Source organism: Pseudorca crassidens, chromosome 10 (genome assembly GCF_039906515.1).
Source record: "Pseudorca crassidens isolate mPseCra1 chromosome 10, mPseCra1.hap1, whole genome shotgun sequence".
In the NCBI taxonomy this organism is placed as follows: Eukaryota; Metazoa; Chordata; class Mammalia; order Artiodactyla; family Delphinidae; genus Pseudorca; species Pseudorca crassidens.
In genome coordinates this window covers 54,268,645-54,288,161 of record NC_090305.1, presented here as the reverse complement: position 1 = coordinate 54,288,161, position 19,517 = coordinate 54,268,645, and the positions used below count along the sequence as shown (strand labels likewise).

The window sequence follows — 19,517 nt, the reverse complement described above, 5'->3', positions numbered from 1 at the left end:
ATCCCTCAGCAGTCAGGTCTTGCTTCCACGGAGCTGGAAAGGCACCAGCGACGTGCTCCCCTGCTGGTCCAGCGGTTAAGAATCCGTCTTGCAGGGACTTCCCTGGTAGCACAGTGGTTGAGAATCCGCCTGCTAATACAGGGTACACGGGTTCAAGCCCTGGTCCAGGAAGATCTCACATGCCGCAGAGCAACTAAGCCTGTGCGCCACAACTATGGAGCCTGCGCTCTAGAGCCCGCGAGCCACAACTACTGAGCCTTCGTGCCACAACTGCTAAAGCCCATGTGCCTAGAGCCCATGCTCCGCAACAAGAGAAGCCACTCTAATGAGAAGCCCACGCACCGCAATGAAGAGTAGCCCCCACTCACCACAACTAAAGAAAGCCCGCACAGCAATGAAGACCCAACACAGCCATAAATAAATAAATAAATAAATGAAAATAAAGTTCCCTTAAAGAAAAGAATGGGCCTCGGGCCTGGAGCACAGCATTACCAAGAGAGCCTGTGCAGGGCTTATCACCTTGTGTGGGAATATCTTTCCGTTTCAATCGCAACGAGAGTGTTCCTTTGTTCTGCTTTAGTATGTACACAATGGCCCTCAGGCATGTCCCCAGCTTTCAGACTCCAAAGGGGAAGCGTTGGGGGCTTTCTGCTGTGGCTTAAGAAGGGTGTTCACAGGCCAACTGCCCTATGTTGGCCACCAGGGGGGCTGCCTAGTGAGGAGGGACTGATGGCTACTATTGAAACTGATGTCTACTATTGAAACTGATGTCTCTTCTCTACTTAGGTAAAGCGATGTCCCATCCAGTTGTGGTTTTCTTGGTAACTCCAATTCCAAGGTGCAGTGGCAGAAGTGTTTGAACTGAGATTGGTGATCAGTTCAAGATGTTCGCCTCCCTTGGGATTGAAAACTAGTGATGGTACTTAGCTTGACATCTGTCTTTATGTCATTTCCATACTGCTTTGATTACTGCAACTTTATAACAAGTTTTGAAATCAGGAAGTGTGAGGCCTCTAGCTTTACTTTTCCTTCTCAAGATTTTTTGGATGTTCATGATCCTCTGAAATTCTATATGAATTTTAAAATTTTTCTGTGCTTTGGTGCTGGGAAAACTGGACAGCTACATGTAAAAGAATGAAATTAGAACACTCCCTAACACCATACACAAAAATAAACTCAAAATGGATTAAAGACCTAAATGTAAGGCCAGACACTATAAAACTCTTAGAGGAAAACATAGGCAGAACACTCTATGACATAAATCACAGCAAGATCCTTTTTGACCCACCTCCTAGAGAAATGGAAATAAAAACAAAAATAAACAAACGGGACCTAATGAAACTTAAAAGCTTTTGCACAGCAAAGGAAACCATAAACAAGACGAAAAGACAACCCTCAGAATGAGAGAAAATATTTGCAAATGAAGCAACGGACAAAGGATTAATCTCCAAAATTTACAAGCAGCTCATGCAGCTCAATACCAAAAAAACAAACAACCCAATCCAAAAATGGGCAGAAGACCTAAATAGACATTTCTCCAAAGATATACAGATTGCCAACAAACACATGAAAGAATGCTCAACATCACTAATTATTAGAGAAATGCAAATCAAAACTACAATGAGGTTATCACCTCACACCAGTCAGAATGACCATCATCAAAAAATCTACAAATAATAAATGCTGGAGAGGGTATGGAGAAAAGGGAACCCTTTTGCACTGTTGGTGGGAATGTAAATTGATACAGCCACTGTGGAGAACAGTATGGAGGTTCCTTACTAAAAAAAAATAGAACTACCATATGACCCAGCAATCCCACTACTGGGCATATACCCTGAGAAAACCATAATTCAGAAAGAGTCATGTACCACAATGTTCACTGCAGCTCTATTTACAATAGCCAGGTCATGGAAGTAACCTAAGTGTCCATCGACAGATGAATGGATAAAGAAGATGTGGCACATATATACAATGGAATATTACTCAGCCATAAAAAGAAATGAAATTGAGTTATTTGTAGTGACGTGGATGGACCCAGAGTCTGTCATACAGAGTGAAGTAAGTCAGAAAGAGAAAAACAAATACCATATGGTAACACATATATATGGAATCTAAAAAAAAAAAATGGTTCTGAAGAACCTAGGGACAGGACAGGAATAAAGATGCAGACGTAGAGAATGGACTTGACGGAAGGGTAAGCTGGGACGAAGTCAGAGTGGCATGGACTTATATACACTACCAAATGTAAAATAGATAGCTAGTGGGAAGCAGCCACATAGCACAGGGAGATCAGCTCGCTGCTTTGTGACCACCTAGAGGGGTGGGATAGGGTGGGGGGGAGGGAGGGAGACGCAAGAGGGAGGAGATATGGGGATATATGTATATGTATAGCTGATTCACTTTGTTATAAAGTAGAAACTAACACAGCATTTTAAAGCAGTTATACTCCAATAAAGATGTTATTAAAAAATTTTTTTTCTGTGCTTTTGCAAAAAATGCCATTGGAATTTTGATAGTATTGCATTGAATCTGTAGACTGCTCTGTGTAGTATGGACATTTTAACAACACTAAGTCTTCCAATCCACAAACACAGATGTCTTTCCATTTATTTGTCTTCTTTAATTTCTTTCAGAAGTGCTTTGTAGTTTTCATTGTACAAGTCTTTTGCCTCCTTAGGTTTATTCCAAAGTATTTTATTCTTTTTGATGCTATTGTAAATGGGATTGTTTCTTAATTTCCTTTTCAGATTAGTCACTGCCAGTGTACAGAAATGCAACTAATTTTTGTGTGTGGATTTTGTATCCTGCAACTTTGTTAAATTCATTTACTTGTTCTAACAGCTTTGTTTGGTGAAATATTTAGGGTTTTCTACATACAAGATCATATCATCTGGGAAGAGAGCGAATTTTACTTCTTCATTTCCTATCTGCATTTATTTTTTTCTTGCTTACTTAGTTTGGTTAGGACTTCCAGTACTATTTTGAAAGAAGCGGTAAGAATGGACATCCTTGCCTTTTTCCTCATCTCAGAGGGAAAGCTTTCAGTTTTTCACCATTGAGTACATTGTTAACTATGGGCTTTCATATATAGCCTTACTTATGTTGAGTTTGTTCCTAGTTTGTTGAGCATTTTTATCTTGAAAGGGTGTAAAATCTTGTCACATGGTTTTTCTGCATCAATTGAAATGATCATGCAGCTTTTGTCCTTCATGTGTTAATGTGGTGTGTTATACATTAACCTTCATATGGTGAATCATCCTTGCATTCCAGTAATAAATTCCACCTGATTATGATGTATAATCTTTTTAATGTGTTGTTGAATTGGGTTTCTTAGTATTTTGTTGAGGATTTTTTCATCTACGTTCATTAGGGATATTGGTCTGCAGGTTTCTTATAGTATCTTTGTCTCATTTTGGTATCAGCTCACCTCATAGAATAAGTCTGGTAGTGCTCCCTCCTCTTCAATTTCTGGGAAGTCTGAGAGGACTGGTGTTAATTCTCTTTTAAATGTTTGGTAGAATTCTCCAGTGAAGCCATCTTGTCCTTGGTTCTTTTTTTGGGAGGTTTTTGATTACTGATTTAATCTCTTTCTAAGTTATACGTCTGTTCAAGTTTTTAATTTCTTCACAATTCAGTCTTAGAAGATTATATGTTCCTAGAAATTTATCTGTTTCTTCTGGATTGCCCAATCTGTTGACGTATAATTGTTTACAACAGTCTCTTGTGAGCATTTTAATTTCTGTGGCGTCAGTTGTAATGTTTCCTCTTTCATTTCTTATTTTGTTTCAGTCTTTTTTCTCTTTTCTTAGTTAGCCTACCTAAGGATTTGTCAATTTTGTTGAATCTTTTCAAAAAACCAATTAAGTGTTTCTTTCTTGATGGTGAGGATCACATACCTCTATGGCACACATATAGGTATATATTCATGGGTTTTAATATTCACTGATTGAAGGTTCACCTATTACTGCAACAGAAAAGAATCCACGGAGAAGGAGGCTGATTTGCCATATTACTGAAGACTGTCCAGGCAGTTTCCGTTATCAGTATATTCTACACGTCAGTCTTCTGACCTGTCATATAAAAAATGAAAGTTCTCTCTACATTAAGGACAAGGAGAGGCTGCAGCACAGCTTATACAATTTGGTCGTTTGGAATGGACCCTTCCAATTGCCTTCCAAAAACCCCTCATGTGCTGAATCTGATATTTTGTAATTAAGAAAAATGCAATGGGATTATTTTGGCAATCTTGTTTCGGAGTCTCAAATTCAAACTTCACTCTAGCTTTTTTCCTGAAAGATGTTATCAAGTTGCTGTAAATCAAAATTTATTTTAAAAGCCTTAGAGAAGGGCCATTCACAAGAGGATGCATAAAATTCTGTTTGGGAGCATAATTACCTTCTAACTCCACGTAAACTTGAGTTTTCCTAGACTGCATCTATTTATAGCACATCTGTGTGAAACTCCATTTTTTCCTCCTTCCACCAGCTGAAGGAGGGGCACTAATATTACCGTACACCAGGACAACCAAAGAGATGGGCTTGCACGAGGCCAGTGCATGCAAGAGAAAAGACACAGCTCTTTCCCTTGAAGAATGCTCAGTGTGGCCAGGGAGATGAAACAAACAGAAAACAACACTGCAGCACAGCCCAGGGTAAGGGCCTAGGAAGTACAATCAGGTCAAGAAATGCTGAGAGGTTCATTCAGAAGGAGCAAAAAATGACTCTGGGTGCTCAGAGAGGACTAACAGCCTCAGGAAGGCCAGGATGGCAGGCAGTGGTGAGGTGGGGGCTTGGCACCCACCTGCTTTAAGGATGTGGGCAAAAACAGAGGGTTGGCAGCGAGAGACGGGGAGGACAGAGTGGTTGGGGCCACACTGTGGAGAGTTCAGGATGGCAGGTTAAGGAGTTCAGATTTTATTCACCAGGAGGGCATGACAGGACCAGAGGCACTTTTGGAAACAGATATTTCTGGCATCAGCATTTCTGAGCTGGCACACCTTCAAAATCTCCTTTGGCAATGGCTGCATGGGGTGAACCGGTCATGTAATCGAGCACGGCTCGTCGTTGGGAGGATCTGTTTCAACGTAATGTTGCCTGGACAGCCAGCAGGTCGGGGGAGTGCCAGGGCCCCTGCCGGGCTGGCCTCTGCACCACCTGGCTGCGTCTGCTTCATCTTAGGAGCAGATCTGAGCTCCTGAGGGAAGGTTCTAAGCCAGCTGTCCTGAGCCGGCTTATTCACGGCTCCCATTAAGTGTCTGCATCCTAGGTGATGACATCACCTACCACTGCTCCTGGGAGGGTAATGTCCCTCCACTCAGTGGGTTCAGATGCTCAACCCGGCATTTTACAGTCAGCCACTGGCCCCTGGGGACTTCCTTTGTGACTGTCCAGGAATACTGTACACATGACTAACCTTGGGGAGGACGTGGCACTCTGCCACATTCCTTCTTCCACCAGCTGAATGAGGGGCACTAAGGTTACCATACACCAGGACAACCAAAGAGATGGGCTTACACGAGGCCAGCGCATGCAAGAAAAAAGATACAGCTCTTTCCCTTGAAGAATGCTCAGTGTGGCCAGGGAGATGAAACAAACAGAAAACAACACTGCAGCACAGTTGTATGGGAAGCCACATTATCTTAGCATCAATTTTATCCAAAGATTTGGGGGTGAGTTAGGGCAAAAGTGCTATCACAGATAAATAACTTAATACCTGCTATAGACTGAAAGTTTGTGTCCCCTCCAAATTCATATGCTGAAACCTAACCCCCAATGTGACGGTATTTGGAGGTGGGGCCTTTGGCAGATGATTAGGTCATGAGGGTGGACCTTGCACGAGGCCAGTGCATGAATGGGGTTAGGCCCCTTCTAAAAAAGTCATCAGGGGGCTTCCCTGGTGGTGCAGTGGTTGAGAGTCAGCCTGCCGATGCAGGGGACACGGGTTCGTGCCCCGGTCTGGGAGGATCCCGCATGCCGCGGAGTGGCTGGGCCCATGAGCCATGGCTGCTGAGCCTGCGCGTCCGGAGCCTGTGCTCTGCAACTGGAGAGACCACAGCAGTGAGGGGCCCGCGTACTGAAAATAAATAAATAAATAAATAAAAATAAATAAATAAAAAAGTCATCAGAAAGTTCCCTCTTCCCTTCTGCCATCGAGGACACAGTGAGAAATCAGCCAATTATGAACTAGGAAATAGGCTCTCACCAGACACCAAATCTGCCAGCACCTTGACCTTGGACCTCCCGCCTCCAGAACCGTGACAGAGAAATCTCTGAGGTTTACAAGCCACCCAGTCTACGGTATGCTGTTAAAGCAGCCGAACGGACTAAGACAGTACCTTTTCACTGAAAATCAAAACCAGAAATATCACAGAGGAGAAGGCTCACAGGAATTTTAAAAATACAATATAAAACTCCAAAAAAAAAGAAAAATCCACCTGGGCAGCATCAAGCCTCACCCTCAGATCCCTGAGTTCACTCTCAGAGGTTGGGGAGATTTTTGGTTGAAAAATTTGATAAGCCCAGGCTTATAGAAACAAGACTTGTTAATTTGCATACTTACTGTCACATTTTCCTTCCACTGAGCGTCTAAAAATGACAAGTCCCCTCCCCTCCCCTCCCCTGGGAGAAGCTAATTATCCGTGGCTCAGCTTGGACTTTTCTCTGAAGAACAGGCGACCATGGAGGTTTTTTTAAGGCTGCCAATAACAATGCATCTCTATTACTGGAACTTCTTCCCTGCAGCTGAGTTACACCTAGAAACTCCTTAGTTTATTTCACAATTTAACTAGGCAGGCGATGCTCCACCGGGCATGGTCACAAACCAGTGCTCCCATTAAAACTGGAATAAGATGCTGCTGCCAAAGGAGCTGAAAATTTAAACAGTTCACCAAGCTCCTTCCTGGGCAAGATGATGTGACAGACCCCAGCCTCCTTTTCCCTTAGACGAGCTTAACAGTAATAATTCCTTAAATGAGAAAAAAAGGTCCACCCGCTATTTCCTGTGCTCTTGCAGAGAGGCCTGGCAGAGCTTCGCATTAAGAGGAGAACACACAGGCCAATAAACCTGAGATGATTACACTAAATTGGCAGCAGCCCACTGGGGGCAGAACATTTTAACAAATAGGCATTTATAATATTTATAACAAGTCCATGTTGTTTTTGGAAAGGAGAGCCTAGAGAACATCTTTCACAGGGGATAACTAGAAGGTATTTGTGGATGGAAGAAGGTTTCCACCACTCACAAGGTAGGGCTCCTAGACGGGAGAAATGTTTTCACGTTACAAGCAAACAGCTTCGCGACCAGGACCCCGACACCACACTTTACTGTTCTTAAGTAAATGGTCCAATAGATCGTGTTGCAAGCCACCAGTGAAAAGTCTCATCATAGTGAACACACAGAAATGAAGGGAAGGGCCCTGATGGCAAAATAAAGCCCAGCCAACTGAGTTGTAGAAACGTGGGGCTGGCATCCGAGTCAAAGTTCACCAGAAATACCCCAAATTCACTTGGCCAGTTTCAAAGCCATTCATTGCTGCGTCTACCCAAATGTGTTGGCAACTAGCAGAACTGATCGGCCTTGGGCTGGGTCTGCATCATTTTACACGGGGGGAAAAAAAAGAAACAACTAGCATTCCTTGAGTCCATATTATGGGCTAGGGGATTCCTAAGTATCACCACCTATCAAGGCAACAACTTGACAATGTTGGTAATTTTGTCCATATTTTTTTTTTTTTTTTGGTGGTACGCGGGCCTCTCACTGTTGGGGCCTCTCCCGTTGCTGAGCACAGGCTCCGGACGCGCAGGCTCTGTGGCCATGGCTCACGGACCCAGTCGCTCCGCGGCATGTGGGATCCTCCCGGACCGGGGCACGAACCCGTGTCCCCTGCATCGGCAGGCGGACTCTCAACCACTGCGCCACCAGGGAAGCCCAATTTTGTCCACATTTTAAAATGCAGAGACAGAAGTGAGGATGGCAATCTGCCCAAAGCCAGCAGCAGGTGTAGGATCTGCACCTGCTTTTCTGATTCTAGAGGCTGTGGTCACTTAGAAGATCTTGGGCCGCCTCTTTGGAGTTATGCTCAAAAAGCCGGAAACGGATGTAGCAGGTCAGACTCCTTGGATGACAGACACCGCTCTGTGACAGAGCCTCAGAGCTCTTGGGAGTCTCTCGGATACTAGGAAAAGCTTGTGATGACTCGGCCTCTGGTTCAGGAGCTACGGGGAACTATTTATGTGGGAGGATTATTAGGGGTAGAAACCACAGAGCTACATTATGGGTGAAAGTGACCAAGTTTGAGAGTCAAAGTCTGGCCCTGCTGGTGTAAATTTTAAAACACACTTTTTATACATAGAGCTTGTGTGTGTAAACGACTTAAGACGAAGATGGAGAGTCAGGGGAAGAAGCGGAAATGGCTGTTTTACTGCTGATGCTCGCTCCCAGAAACCCATGAATGCATCCCAAGGAAGCGAACTTGGGCAGGTCCACAACATCCAGCCCGCAGTCCCGTCTCTGCCCCCAGCCCTACCGGCCTCGGGAGCTTAGCAGCTGTCAGAGTGCAGTCGGGAGGACCAAACCTCTTCCAACCAAACAGCCTGAATCTGCTCCAGCAACCTCAGGCTGTTTGACAACCACTGTGCTGGACCTCACTGCCTCCCTGCTTATGGGAAAGGTCAGGCCCCAAGGCTGGCACCTGGGCCAGCGTTTATGGTGAGAACTCAAGTGGTTCTCCAGGAGGTCCAACCCCACCCGCCCCTAAAACACCCACTTGGCAGAAACTGGAACCGAGATCAACCAAGATGCCGTGGGGAAGGCAAGAAGCTCCCTCTGCTGTCTCCACCTCTGGATTTCTCTGTAACCCAGCCACGAAGATGAAAAAGGCCATCTATGTTGCCAGTGTCAGTGCTCTGGCCACTTAGGGAGAGATGACAGCAACTCAAGTCTCAAGTCTAACTTCCTGGAGAAGGACTTCCTTCGTGGTTCAGTGGGTAAGACTCCCCGCTCCCAATGCAGAGGGCCAGGGTTCGATCCCTGGTTGGGGAACTAGATCCCTCATGCATGCCACAACTAAGAGTTTGCATGCCACAGTGAAGATCCTGCGTGCCGCAACTAATACCTGGCGCAACCAAAATAAATAAATATATTTTTTAAAAAAACTAACCCGGCAACACCACTGATGGGCCGACTTGGGTCAGCTGCCCATCCCCAGACCACCCAACTGTAGCCATGGCTGGGTTTGGGGGGAGGTGGCTGCCACCATTGCCTCTTCCACTGCCACCATTTGTAGAGAGAAGGAAATTCCTAGAAACCCTGTCAGCAAATAACTCAACAGGTGTCTGGGACCAGGACAGCATTGAAAGTGGCCCAGCAAGCAAGCTACCTGGGTTACCAATCCACGAGGACATTAAAACCCTCATGGATAAAATATTAAACTTGATGTCATGCAAAATGTAAATTAGCTTCATGCCAGCTCCTCAATGACTTTAAATGCTCCTAATAAGTTATAAACCCACCACTAAAGAACACTTGCAAGATGACCAAAAATAATGACCTACCTGATAACTCCAAGGGAAAAAAAAAAGAGCGAGCCATCTGATTAAGACAGAGCTAACATGCCGTGCAGAATAATCTGGATTGAACTGTCTGCTAACTTGGCTTCTGTAGTTTAGCTCTGGGACCTGTGGTTTTTCCTCTCAAACACACATAGTGCTCAAGTTCCAAGTACCATGGATATAGGCCTGTTTCCGGACTCCCATGGGAAGGGAATTCATCACTGAGCACTGAAGTCAGCAAACTTTTTCTGTAAAGGGCCAGAGAGTAAATATTTTAGGCTTTGCAGGACAGACAGTTGCAGTAGCTCATCTCTATGGCTGAGGCCTGGGAGCAGCTGATACGCAAACAAATAGGCATGGCTGTGTTTGAACCAAGATTCCTGAAAACTGGCAGCAGCACAGATTTGGCCCCCAGGCTGTAGTCTGCCAACTCCTGATCTAGCAGATGACAGACACAATTTCCCTGCACCTAAAAAGCGGTTTGGGATACTATGGTGGGGCTCCCCTACCTGTGAGGCACGCTGCTGCTCACCAGAACATCCCCCTGAAGATGTCAGGACAGGATGTGCCTCTCCCTCTTGTGTCCCAGGAGGGAGGCCCGAGGAGTCAGTCCACACACACGCACACGCAGGCCCACAGGCACACTTTCACCAACTGTGTGGTCCTCCCCCTCTCCCCATACAATTTTCTATTTTCAGCAGATTGTCAAGTGAACAAGCTGGTGCAAGACCCAAGCCTCACTTAGGTCCCCAATGCCGTTTAAATAGCGCCACGTTTCCCTGGGAGGCATGCTGGCATGGCTTTTACACCAGCAGGAAAATACACCTCTGACTTGGGTGTTGCTTTTATTTATATTTATTTTTTTAATGTTTTGGCCCCACCACTTGGCTTTCGGGATCTTAGTTTCCCGACCAGGGATTGAACCCAGGCCCCCAGCAGGAGAAATGCAGAGTCCTAACCACTGGACCGCCAGGGAATCCCCTTGGGTGTTGTATTTAAACCCTGTCTCCTTGTGGGTCATATAAATAAAACAGCTGGTCGTTAGCCGATACCAGCACTGACTTCTCAAGACCAAAGTAACTGCCGACATAGGAAAACTCCAGAAAAGGAAAGTCACCGACTATTGCCCAAGAAGTACAACAATGCTTTAAAATAAGTTTGGGGGGGGGGTCTTGGGTAGAGAAGGAAGGAAGCCATTAGCTGCTAAAGGAACCACTGTCCTAACCCCGAATGAAGGACGGGAAGTAAAATAAGATCACAGGGTCAAATAAAGTCACTTCTGTTTTCCAATGATTTTGCGGGGAGAGAAACTAAGTTTACGTGGAGTTTCAGAGATGAAAGGAAACCACATCGCCTTCCTCCCTCATCTCACCCACCACACCCCAAGTCCAGGACAAAAAGCAAAAACAGATGCCAAGGAAGAGGTTCAGGTACATCTTGAGGCATTGTCAGTTAATCCAATGCTATTTAATAACAGTTTTATTGAGATGTAATTTACACACTATAAACCCCACCCATTTAAAGTGCACAATGCAATGAATGCATTTTAGTGTATTCACAGAACTGTATACCTGTCACCATCATTTTCGAACATTTTCATCACCCTAAAGAAACCCCCTCCCCATCAGCAATCCCTCCCCCTTTCCTCCCACCATCACCACCCTCAGCCCTGAGCAAGCACTGATCTACTGTCTCTACACAGCTGCCTACTCTGGACATTTCATATAAATGGAATCATGCGATACCCAGCCCTTGTGTCTGGCTTCCTTGTTGCAGCATGTATTTTTTTCAATGGCTGAATAACATTCCATTGTATACCACACCACATGGTGTTTGTCTGTTTATCAGCTGATGGAAATTTGGGTTCTTTCCACTTTTTGGCTTTTATGATTCACTATCATAATGTTTGTGTGGACATACATTTTCATTTCTTTGAAGTCTGATTTGATTTCAGATGTACGAGGGAAACCGACTAAGGACCTGAGGGAGTGGCACCGTTTGGGGTCAGTTTAGGTTTTCAACAACAGACTCACAGATCTCGGGTGAGAAGAAGAAGTTTCTCGGGGCACTCCCTCTCCGACACAGCTGCTCCAGCGGAGCACGCGTGCAGGAGGACGTCCACAGGGGCCTTGACTTTCAAGTCCACTCTGCACATTGCTGATTGCAGCTCCCAAAGCCTTTTATATCAAGTATCCCAACGTGAACTGACAAACCACTATTTCCACCAAGGGTTGTTTTTTTCGAGGATGGTTTTGACAGCTCTGCCATGCCTCCCTTCTCAGCAGAGCTAGTTTGCACCAATATCTGAATATTTTGTGGCGTTTTCCCCTTCTTAGCTCATTAGAGCGAGTGTTAAATGGAACAGTGGAAGCACCGATGCAGGCGACAGCATCGTTAACTATGTGTTCACAGGATGGAAGTCAGTAGACCATCCAACTGAGAAGAACAAACTTCACACATAGAAAATGCTGGAAGTAGCTCTCTGGAGAGCACCTAAAACGCAAGGTGAAGTGATGGGTGAAGTGGTAAAACCTTTTAAAGTACGGACTGAGAATTAACATTTCAAAAAAACCCCACCATGGTCAATTTTCAAATGAGACAGTATTGTGATGGTGGGTGGGGGAGTAGAGAGAAGCTGACTTAAATTTTTTTTCTATTTTAAAATATAATATTTTCAAAAAATATTGAGTTAATTCCTATCTTTTAGAGCTACTCACCACAATGTTTATGGATGAAATGACATTTCCTTCAACATCTTCCTGGAGGAAGAATGGGTAGGAATACGGAGGAAACAATACTGACCATAAATTAATAATGACTGGGATTGGTTCAAGTTGATGGAGTAGAAGGACGTGTTCTCACTCCCTCTTGCGAGAACACCAGAATCACAACTAACTGCTGAACAATCATCGACAGGAAGACACTGGAACTCACCAAAAAAGATACCCCACATCCAAAGACAAAGGAGAAGCCACAATGAGACAGTAGGAGGGGCGCAATCACAATAAAATCAAATCCCATAACATCTGGGTGGGTGACTCACAAACTGGAGAACACTTATACCACAGAAGTCCACCCACTGGAGTGAAGGTTCTGAGCCCCACGTCAGGCTTCCAAACCTGGGGGTCCGGCAACAGGAGGAGGAATTCCTAGAGAATCAGACTTTGAAGGCTGGCAGCATTTGATTGCAGGACGTCGACAGGAATGGGGGAGACAGAGACTCCACTCTTGGAGGGTACACGCAGAGTAGTGTGTGCATCGGGACCCAGGGGAAGGAGTGGTGACCCCATGGGAGAATAAGCCAGACCTACCTGATAGTGTTGGAAGGTCAGCTGTAGAGGCAAGGGGTGGCTTTGTCTCACCGTAAGGACAAAGACACTGGCAGCAGAAGTTCTGGGAAGTATTCCTTGGCATGGCCTCCCAGAGTCCGTCATTAGCCCCACCAAAGAGCCCGAGTAGGCTCCAGCATTGGGTCGCCTCAGGCAAAACAACCAACAGGGAGGGAACCCAGCCCCACACATCAGCAGACAAGAGGATTAAAGTTTTACTGAGCTCTGCCCACCAGAGCAACAGCCAGCTCTACCCACCACCAGCTCCTCCCATCAGGAAACTTGCAAAAGCTTCTTAGATAGCCTAATCCACCAGAGGGCAGACAGCAGAAGCAAGAAGAACTACAATCCTTCAGCCTGTGGAACAAAAACCACATTCACAGAAAGACAGACAAGATGAAAAGGCAGAGGACTATGTACCAGATGAAGGAACAAGATAAAACCCCAGAAAAACAACTAAATGAAGTGGAGATAGGCAACCTTCCAGAAAAATAATTCAGAATAATGATAGTGAAGATGATCCAGGACCTCGGAAAAAGAATGGAGTCAAAGATTGACAAGATGCAACAAATGTTTAACAAAGACCTAGAAGAATTAAAGAACAAACAAACAGAAGGAATCAATAGCAGAATAACTGAGGCAGAAGAATGGATAAGACACCTGGAAGACAGAATAGTGGAATTCACTGCTGCAGAACAGAATAAAGAAAAAAGAATGAAAAGAAATGAAGACAACCTAAGAGACCTCTGGGACAACATTAAACACAAAAACATTTGCATTATAGCAGTCCCAGAAGGAGAAGAGAGAGAGAAAGGACCAGAGAAAATATATGAAGAGATTATACTCGAAAACTTCCCTAACACGGGAAAGGAAATAGCCACCCAAGTCCAGGAAGCGCAGTGAGTCCCATACAGGATAAACCCAAGGAGAAACACACCAAGACACACAGTAATCAAATTGGCAAAAATTAAAGACAAAGAAAAATTACTGAAAGCAGCAAGGGAAAACTGACAAATAACATACAAGGAACTCCCATAAGGTTAACAGTTGATTTCTCAGCAGAAACTCTACAACCCAGAAGGGAATGGCATGATATACTTAAAGTAATGAAAGGGAAGAACCTACAACCAAGGTTACTCTACCCAGCAAGGATCTCATTCAGAATCAATGGAGAAATCAAAAGTTTTACAGACAAGCACAAGCTAAGAGAATCAGCATCACCAAACCAGCTCTACAACAAATGCTAACTTCTCTAAGTGGGAAACACAAGAGAAGAAAAGGATCTACAAAAACAAACCCAAAACAATTAAGAAAATTGTAACAGGAACATACATATTGATAATTACCTTAAACGTGAATGGGTTAAATGCTCCAACCAAAAGACACAGGCTTGCTGAATGGATACAAAAACAAGACCCATATATATGCTATCTACAAGAGGCCCACTTCAAACCTAGGGACACATGCAGACTGAAAGTAAAGGGATGGAAAAAGATATCCCATGCAAATGGATATCAAAAGAAAGCTGGAGTAGCAATACTCATAGCAGATAAAATAGACTTTAAAATAAAGAATGTTAAAAGAGACAAGGAAGGACACTACATAATGATCAAGGGATCAATCCAAGAAGAACATATAACAATTCTAAATATATATGCACACAATATAGGAGCACCTCAATACATAAGGCAACTGCTAACAGCTATAAACGGGAAATCGACAGTAACACGATAATACTGGGGGATTTTAACACCTCACTTACACCAATGGACAGATCATCCAGAGAGAAAATTAACAAGGAAACACAAGCTTTAAATGACATAATAGACCAGATAGATTTAATTGATATTTATAGGACATTCCATCCAAAACAGCAGATTACACTTTCTTCTTAAGTGCGCACAGAACATTCTCCAGGATAGATCACATCTTGGGTCACAAATCAAGCCTCAGTAAATTTAAGAAAACTGAAATCATATCAAGCATCTTTTCTGACGACAATGCTATGAGATTAGAAATCAATTACAAGGAAAAAAACATAAAAAACACAAACACATGGAGGCTAAACACTACGTTACTAAATAACCAAGAGATCACTGAAGAAATCAAAGAGGAAATCAAAAAATACCTAGAGACAAATGACAATGAAAACACGACAATCCAAAACCTATGGGATGCAGCAAAAGCAGTTCTAAGAGGGAAGTTTATAGCTATACAAGCCTACCTCAAGAAACAAGAAAAATCTCAAATAAACAATCTAACCTTACACCTAAAGGAACTAGAGAAAGAAGAACAAACAAAACCCAAAGTTAGCAGAAGGAAAGAAATCATAGAGATCAGAGCAGAAATAAATGAAATGGAAACAATAAAACAACAGCAAAGATCAATAAAACTAAAAGCTGGTTCTTTGAGGAAATAAACAAAATTGATACACCATTAGCCAGACTCATCAAGAAAAGAGGGAGAGGACTCAAATCAATAAAATTAGAAATGAAAAAGAAGTTACAACAGACACCACAGAAATACAAAAGCATCCTAAGAGACTATACAAGCAACTCTATGCCAAAAAAATTGACAACCTGGAAGAAATGGACAAATTCGTAGAGAGGTATAACCTTCCAAGACTGAACCAGGAAGAAATAGAAAATATGAACAGACCAATCACAAGTAATGAAATTGAAACTGTGACTGAAAATCTTCCAACAAACAGAAGTCCAGGACCAGATGGCTTCACAGGTGAATTCTATCAAACATTTAGAGAAGAGCTAACACCCGTCCTTCTCAAACTCTTCCAAAAATTGCAGAGGAAGGAACACTCCCAAACTCATTCTTTGAGGCCACCATCACCCTGATACCAAAACCAGACAAAGATACTACAAAGAAAGAAAATTACAGACCAATGTCACTCACGAATATAGATGCAAAAATCCTCAACAAAATACTAGCAAACAGAATCCAACAACACATTAAAAGGATCATACACCATGATCAAGTGGGATTTATCCCAGGGATGCAAGGATTCTTCAGTATATGCAAATCAATCAATGTGATACACCATATTAACAAATTGAAGAAGCAAAACCATATGATCATCTCAACAGATGCAGAAAAAGCTTTTAACAAAATTCAACACCCATTTATAATAAAAACTCTCCAGAAAGTGGGCATAGAGGGAACCTACCTCAACATAATAAAGGCCATATATGACAAACCCACAGCAAACATCATTCTCAGTGGTGAAAAACTGAAAGCATTTCCTCTAAGATCAGGAACAAGACAAAGATGTCCACTCTCACCACTGTTATTCAACATAGTGTTGGAAGTCCTAACCACGGCAATCAGAGAAGAAAAAGAAATAAAAGGAATCCAAATCGGAAAAGAAGAAGTAAAACTGTCACTGTTTGCAGATGACATGATACTATACATAGAGAATCCGAAAGATGCCAGCAGAAAACTACTAGAGCTAATCAATGAATCTGGTAAAGTTGCAGGATACAAAATTAATGCACAGAAATCTCTGGCATTCCTATACACTAATGATGAAAAATCTGAAAGAGAAATTAAGGAAACATTTACCACTGCAACAAAAAGAATAAAATACCTAGGAATAAACCTACTTAGGGAGACAAAAGACCTGTATGCAGAAAACTGTAAGACAGTGATGAAAGAAATTAAAGATACCAACAGATGGAGACATATACCATGTTCTTGGATTGGAAGAATCAACATTGTGAAAATGACTACACTACCCAAAGCAATCTACAGATTCAATGCAATCCCTATCAAATTACCAATGACATTTTTTACAGAACTAGAACAAAAAATCTTAAAATTTGTATGCAGACACAAAAGACGCCAAATAGCCAAAGCAGTCTTGAGCGAAAAAAACGGAGCTTGAGGAATCTGACTCCCTGACTTCAGACTATACTACAAAGCTACAGTAATCAAGACAATATGGTACTGGCACAAAAACAGAAATATAGATCAATGGAACAAGATAGAAAGCCCAGAGATAAACCCACGCATCTATGGTCAACTAATCTATGACAAAGGAGGCAAGGATATACAATGGAGAAAAGACAGTCTCTTCAATAAGTGGTGTTGGGAAAACTGGACAGCTACATGTAAAAGAATGAAATTAGAACACTCCCTAACACCAAAACCCTCAAAAAACCCTCAAAATGGATTAGAGAACTAAATGTAAGACCGGACACTATAAAACTCTTAGAGGAAAACATAGGAAGAACACTCTATGACATAAATCACAGCAAGATATTTTTTGATCCACCTCCTAGAGAAATGGAAATAAAAACAAAAATAAACAACTGGGACCTAATGAAACTTAAATTCTTTTGCACAGCAAAGGAAACCATAGACAAGACGAAAAAACCCTCAGAATGGGAGAAAATATTTGCAAATGAATCAACGGACAAAGGATTAATCTCGAAAATCTATAAATAGTTCATGCAGCTCAATATTAAAAAAACAAACAACCCAATCCAAAAATGGGCAGAAGACCTAAATAGACATTTCTCCAAAGAAGATATACAGATGGCCAAGAGGCACATGAAAAGATGCTCAACATCACTAATCATTAGATAAAATGCAAATCAAAAGTACAATGAGGTATCACCTCACACCAGTTAGAATGGACATCATCAGAAACTCTACAAACAACAAATGCTGGAGAGGGTGTGGAGAAAAGGGAACCCTCTTGCACTGTTGGTGGGAATGTAGATTGACACAGCCACTATGGAGAATAGTATAGAGGTTCCTTAAAAAACTAAAAATAGAATTACCATATGACCCAGCAATCCCATTACTGGGCATATACCCAGAGAAAACCATAATTCAAAAAGACACATGCACCCCAGTGTTCACTGCAGCACTATTTACAATAGCCACGTCATGGAAGCAACCTAAATGCCCATCAACAGACGAATGGATAAAGAAGATGTGGTACCTATATACAATGTAATATTACTCAGCCATAAAAAGGAACGAAATTGGGTCACTTGTAGAGACGTGGATGGATCCAGAGACTGTCATACAGAGTGAAGTAAGTCAGAAAAAGAGAAACAAATATCGTATATTAACGCATATATGTGGAACCTAGAAAAATGGTACAGATGAACCGGTTTGCAGGGCAGAAACTGAGACACAGGTGTAGAGAACAAACGTATGGACATCAAGTGGGGAAAGTGGCGGGTGCTGGGGGTGGCGGTGGGATGAATTGGGAGATTGGGATTGACATGTATACACTGATGTGTATAAAATGGATGACTAATAAGAACCTGCTGTATAAAAGAATAAAATAAATAAAAAGCAAGGAAAAAAAAGGACTGAAGCTGTGCGGTGGGTAGATGGGAGTTTATTACCCTTAGTTTGAAATTTCCCATAATAAAATTAAAATAAAACTACACATTCCCGAGACCTAAATACGGAGAGAAATTCCCAGGGTCTCAGCACTGTTCGGCAACAGTTTGCTGTCACCTTTATCAAAAGTGGAAGGTTGTGGTGGAAATTCCTTCTGATTATTTTAATTCATCAAACAGGTAATATACTGACATGGCTCGGAAATGGAAAAGTATAAAGAGTCAGAGAGCAAGGCGTCTCCAGGTCACCGGATCCCTCTTGGGTCTCTCCTACCACAGCTTCACCCACCCCCTCCCTCCGCCCAGAGGCAAACGTTGTTATTAGTTTCTTGCGCATCCTTCCGAAATTACACTTAACCCTCCCCCTCCGCCTCCCCTTGCTGTCCTGACTTAATATGTTTTGGAGCTCTTTTCCAAGAACTTAGAAAGCATCCTTATGTCTCATTAAACTGCTACATAATGTTCCCGAGTGCAGAGTCTCTGCTAGTTCCATATTGGTGGACATTTCGGTTTGTTTCTGGTCTCCTGCTCTGCAAACAGTGCTGCAAAGGCTCACCTTGTACAAATACCATTTTGTATGTGTTAGGGTTCGCTGTGGGGTAGATTTATACAGCAGTGTAACTCCTGAGTCAAAGAGTACCTGTGCCTGTCCTTACAATACCTGCTGTTAAACTGTCCTTCATAAAGGTTAGACTTCCATTTACTTTTATTTACTTTCCCACCAACAATATGTGAATTTCAAAATAAAACCCAGACAAAGTTCCGAGCATCTCTTTCCTCCTTCCCTTTAGCATTGTCTTTCCTCCGACATGAATGCTTGTTTTCCTACTAAATGTCATTTCAGTTGAGATGGACCAGGCCAGACGTGAAGAGTTTACTTTAAAGAAGTAATCACAATTGTCCATGCTTACTGTTTAATCTATGTTTTAAGTCCTTACATAAAAAATAAGCTAACATTTACTGAGCAGCCCCTAAGAGCCAGGAGGTGCTTCGAGCCCTTTCCGTGGACCCACACACTTAGACACTGTATAGTTTTGAGGTCAATTCTATCACCAGTCTCAGTTCAGATGAGGAGAGAAGCCCGGACTGAGTGACCGTCCCAGGTCACACAGCTTGGGAGTGACAGGTGATGTCAGGGGTCCCCCACCTCTCCCTCCACCACTCTGATGGTTAGAAAAACTTAAAAATTCAGATTCCAGGCCACTTCCCAATATCCAGGTCTCTAACAGTAACATGTAAATCTGGTGTTCCGTTTTCAAACAGTG

The 19,517-nt window shown here is 42.9% G+C and overlaps 1 protein-coding gene across 3 annotated transcripts in view; it reads right to left on the bottom strand.

Annotated features, from left to right (window-relative positions):
- Positions 1 to 19,517, bottom strand: part of CMTM8 (CKLF like MARVEL transmembrane domain containing 8) — a 91,886-nt gene that overhangs the window by 19,537 nt on the left and 52,832 nt on the right. The window contains exon 1 of one of the 3 annotated variants that reach the window (XM_067753598.1): positions 12,860 to 13,461. The exons of 1 other annotated variant lie outside the window; for it this stretch is intronic. In XM_067753598.1, coding sequence (XP_067609699.1) covers positions 12,860 to 13,069 — 210 coding nt within the window. In that variant the 5' untranslated portion in view covers positions 13,070 to 13,461. Of the gene's footprint in view, positions 1 to 12,859; positions 13,462 to 19,517 lie in introns of those variants that run through there. One more of the 3 variants, XM_067753597.1, reaches the window with a different exon arrangement.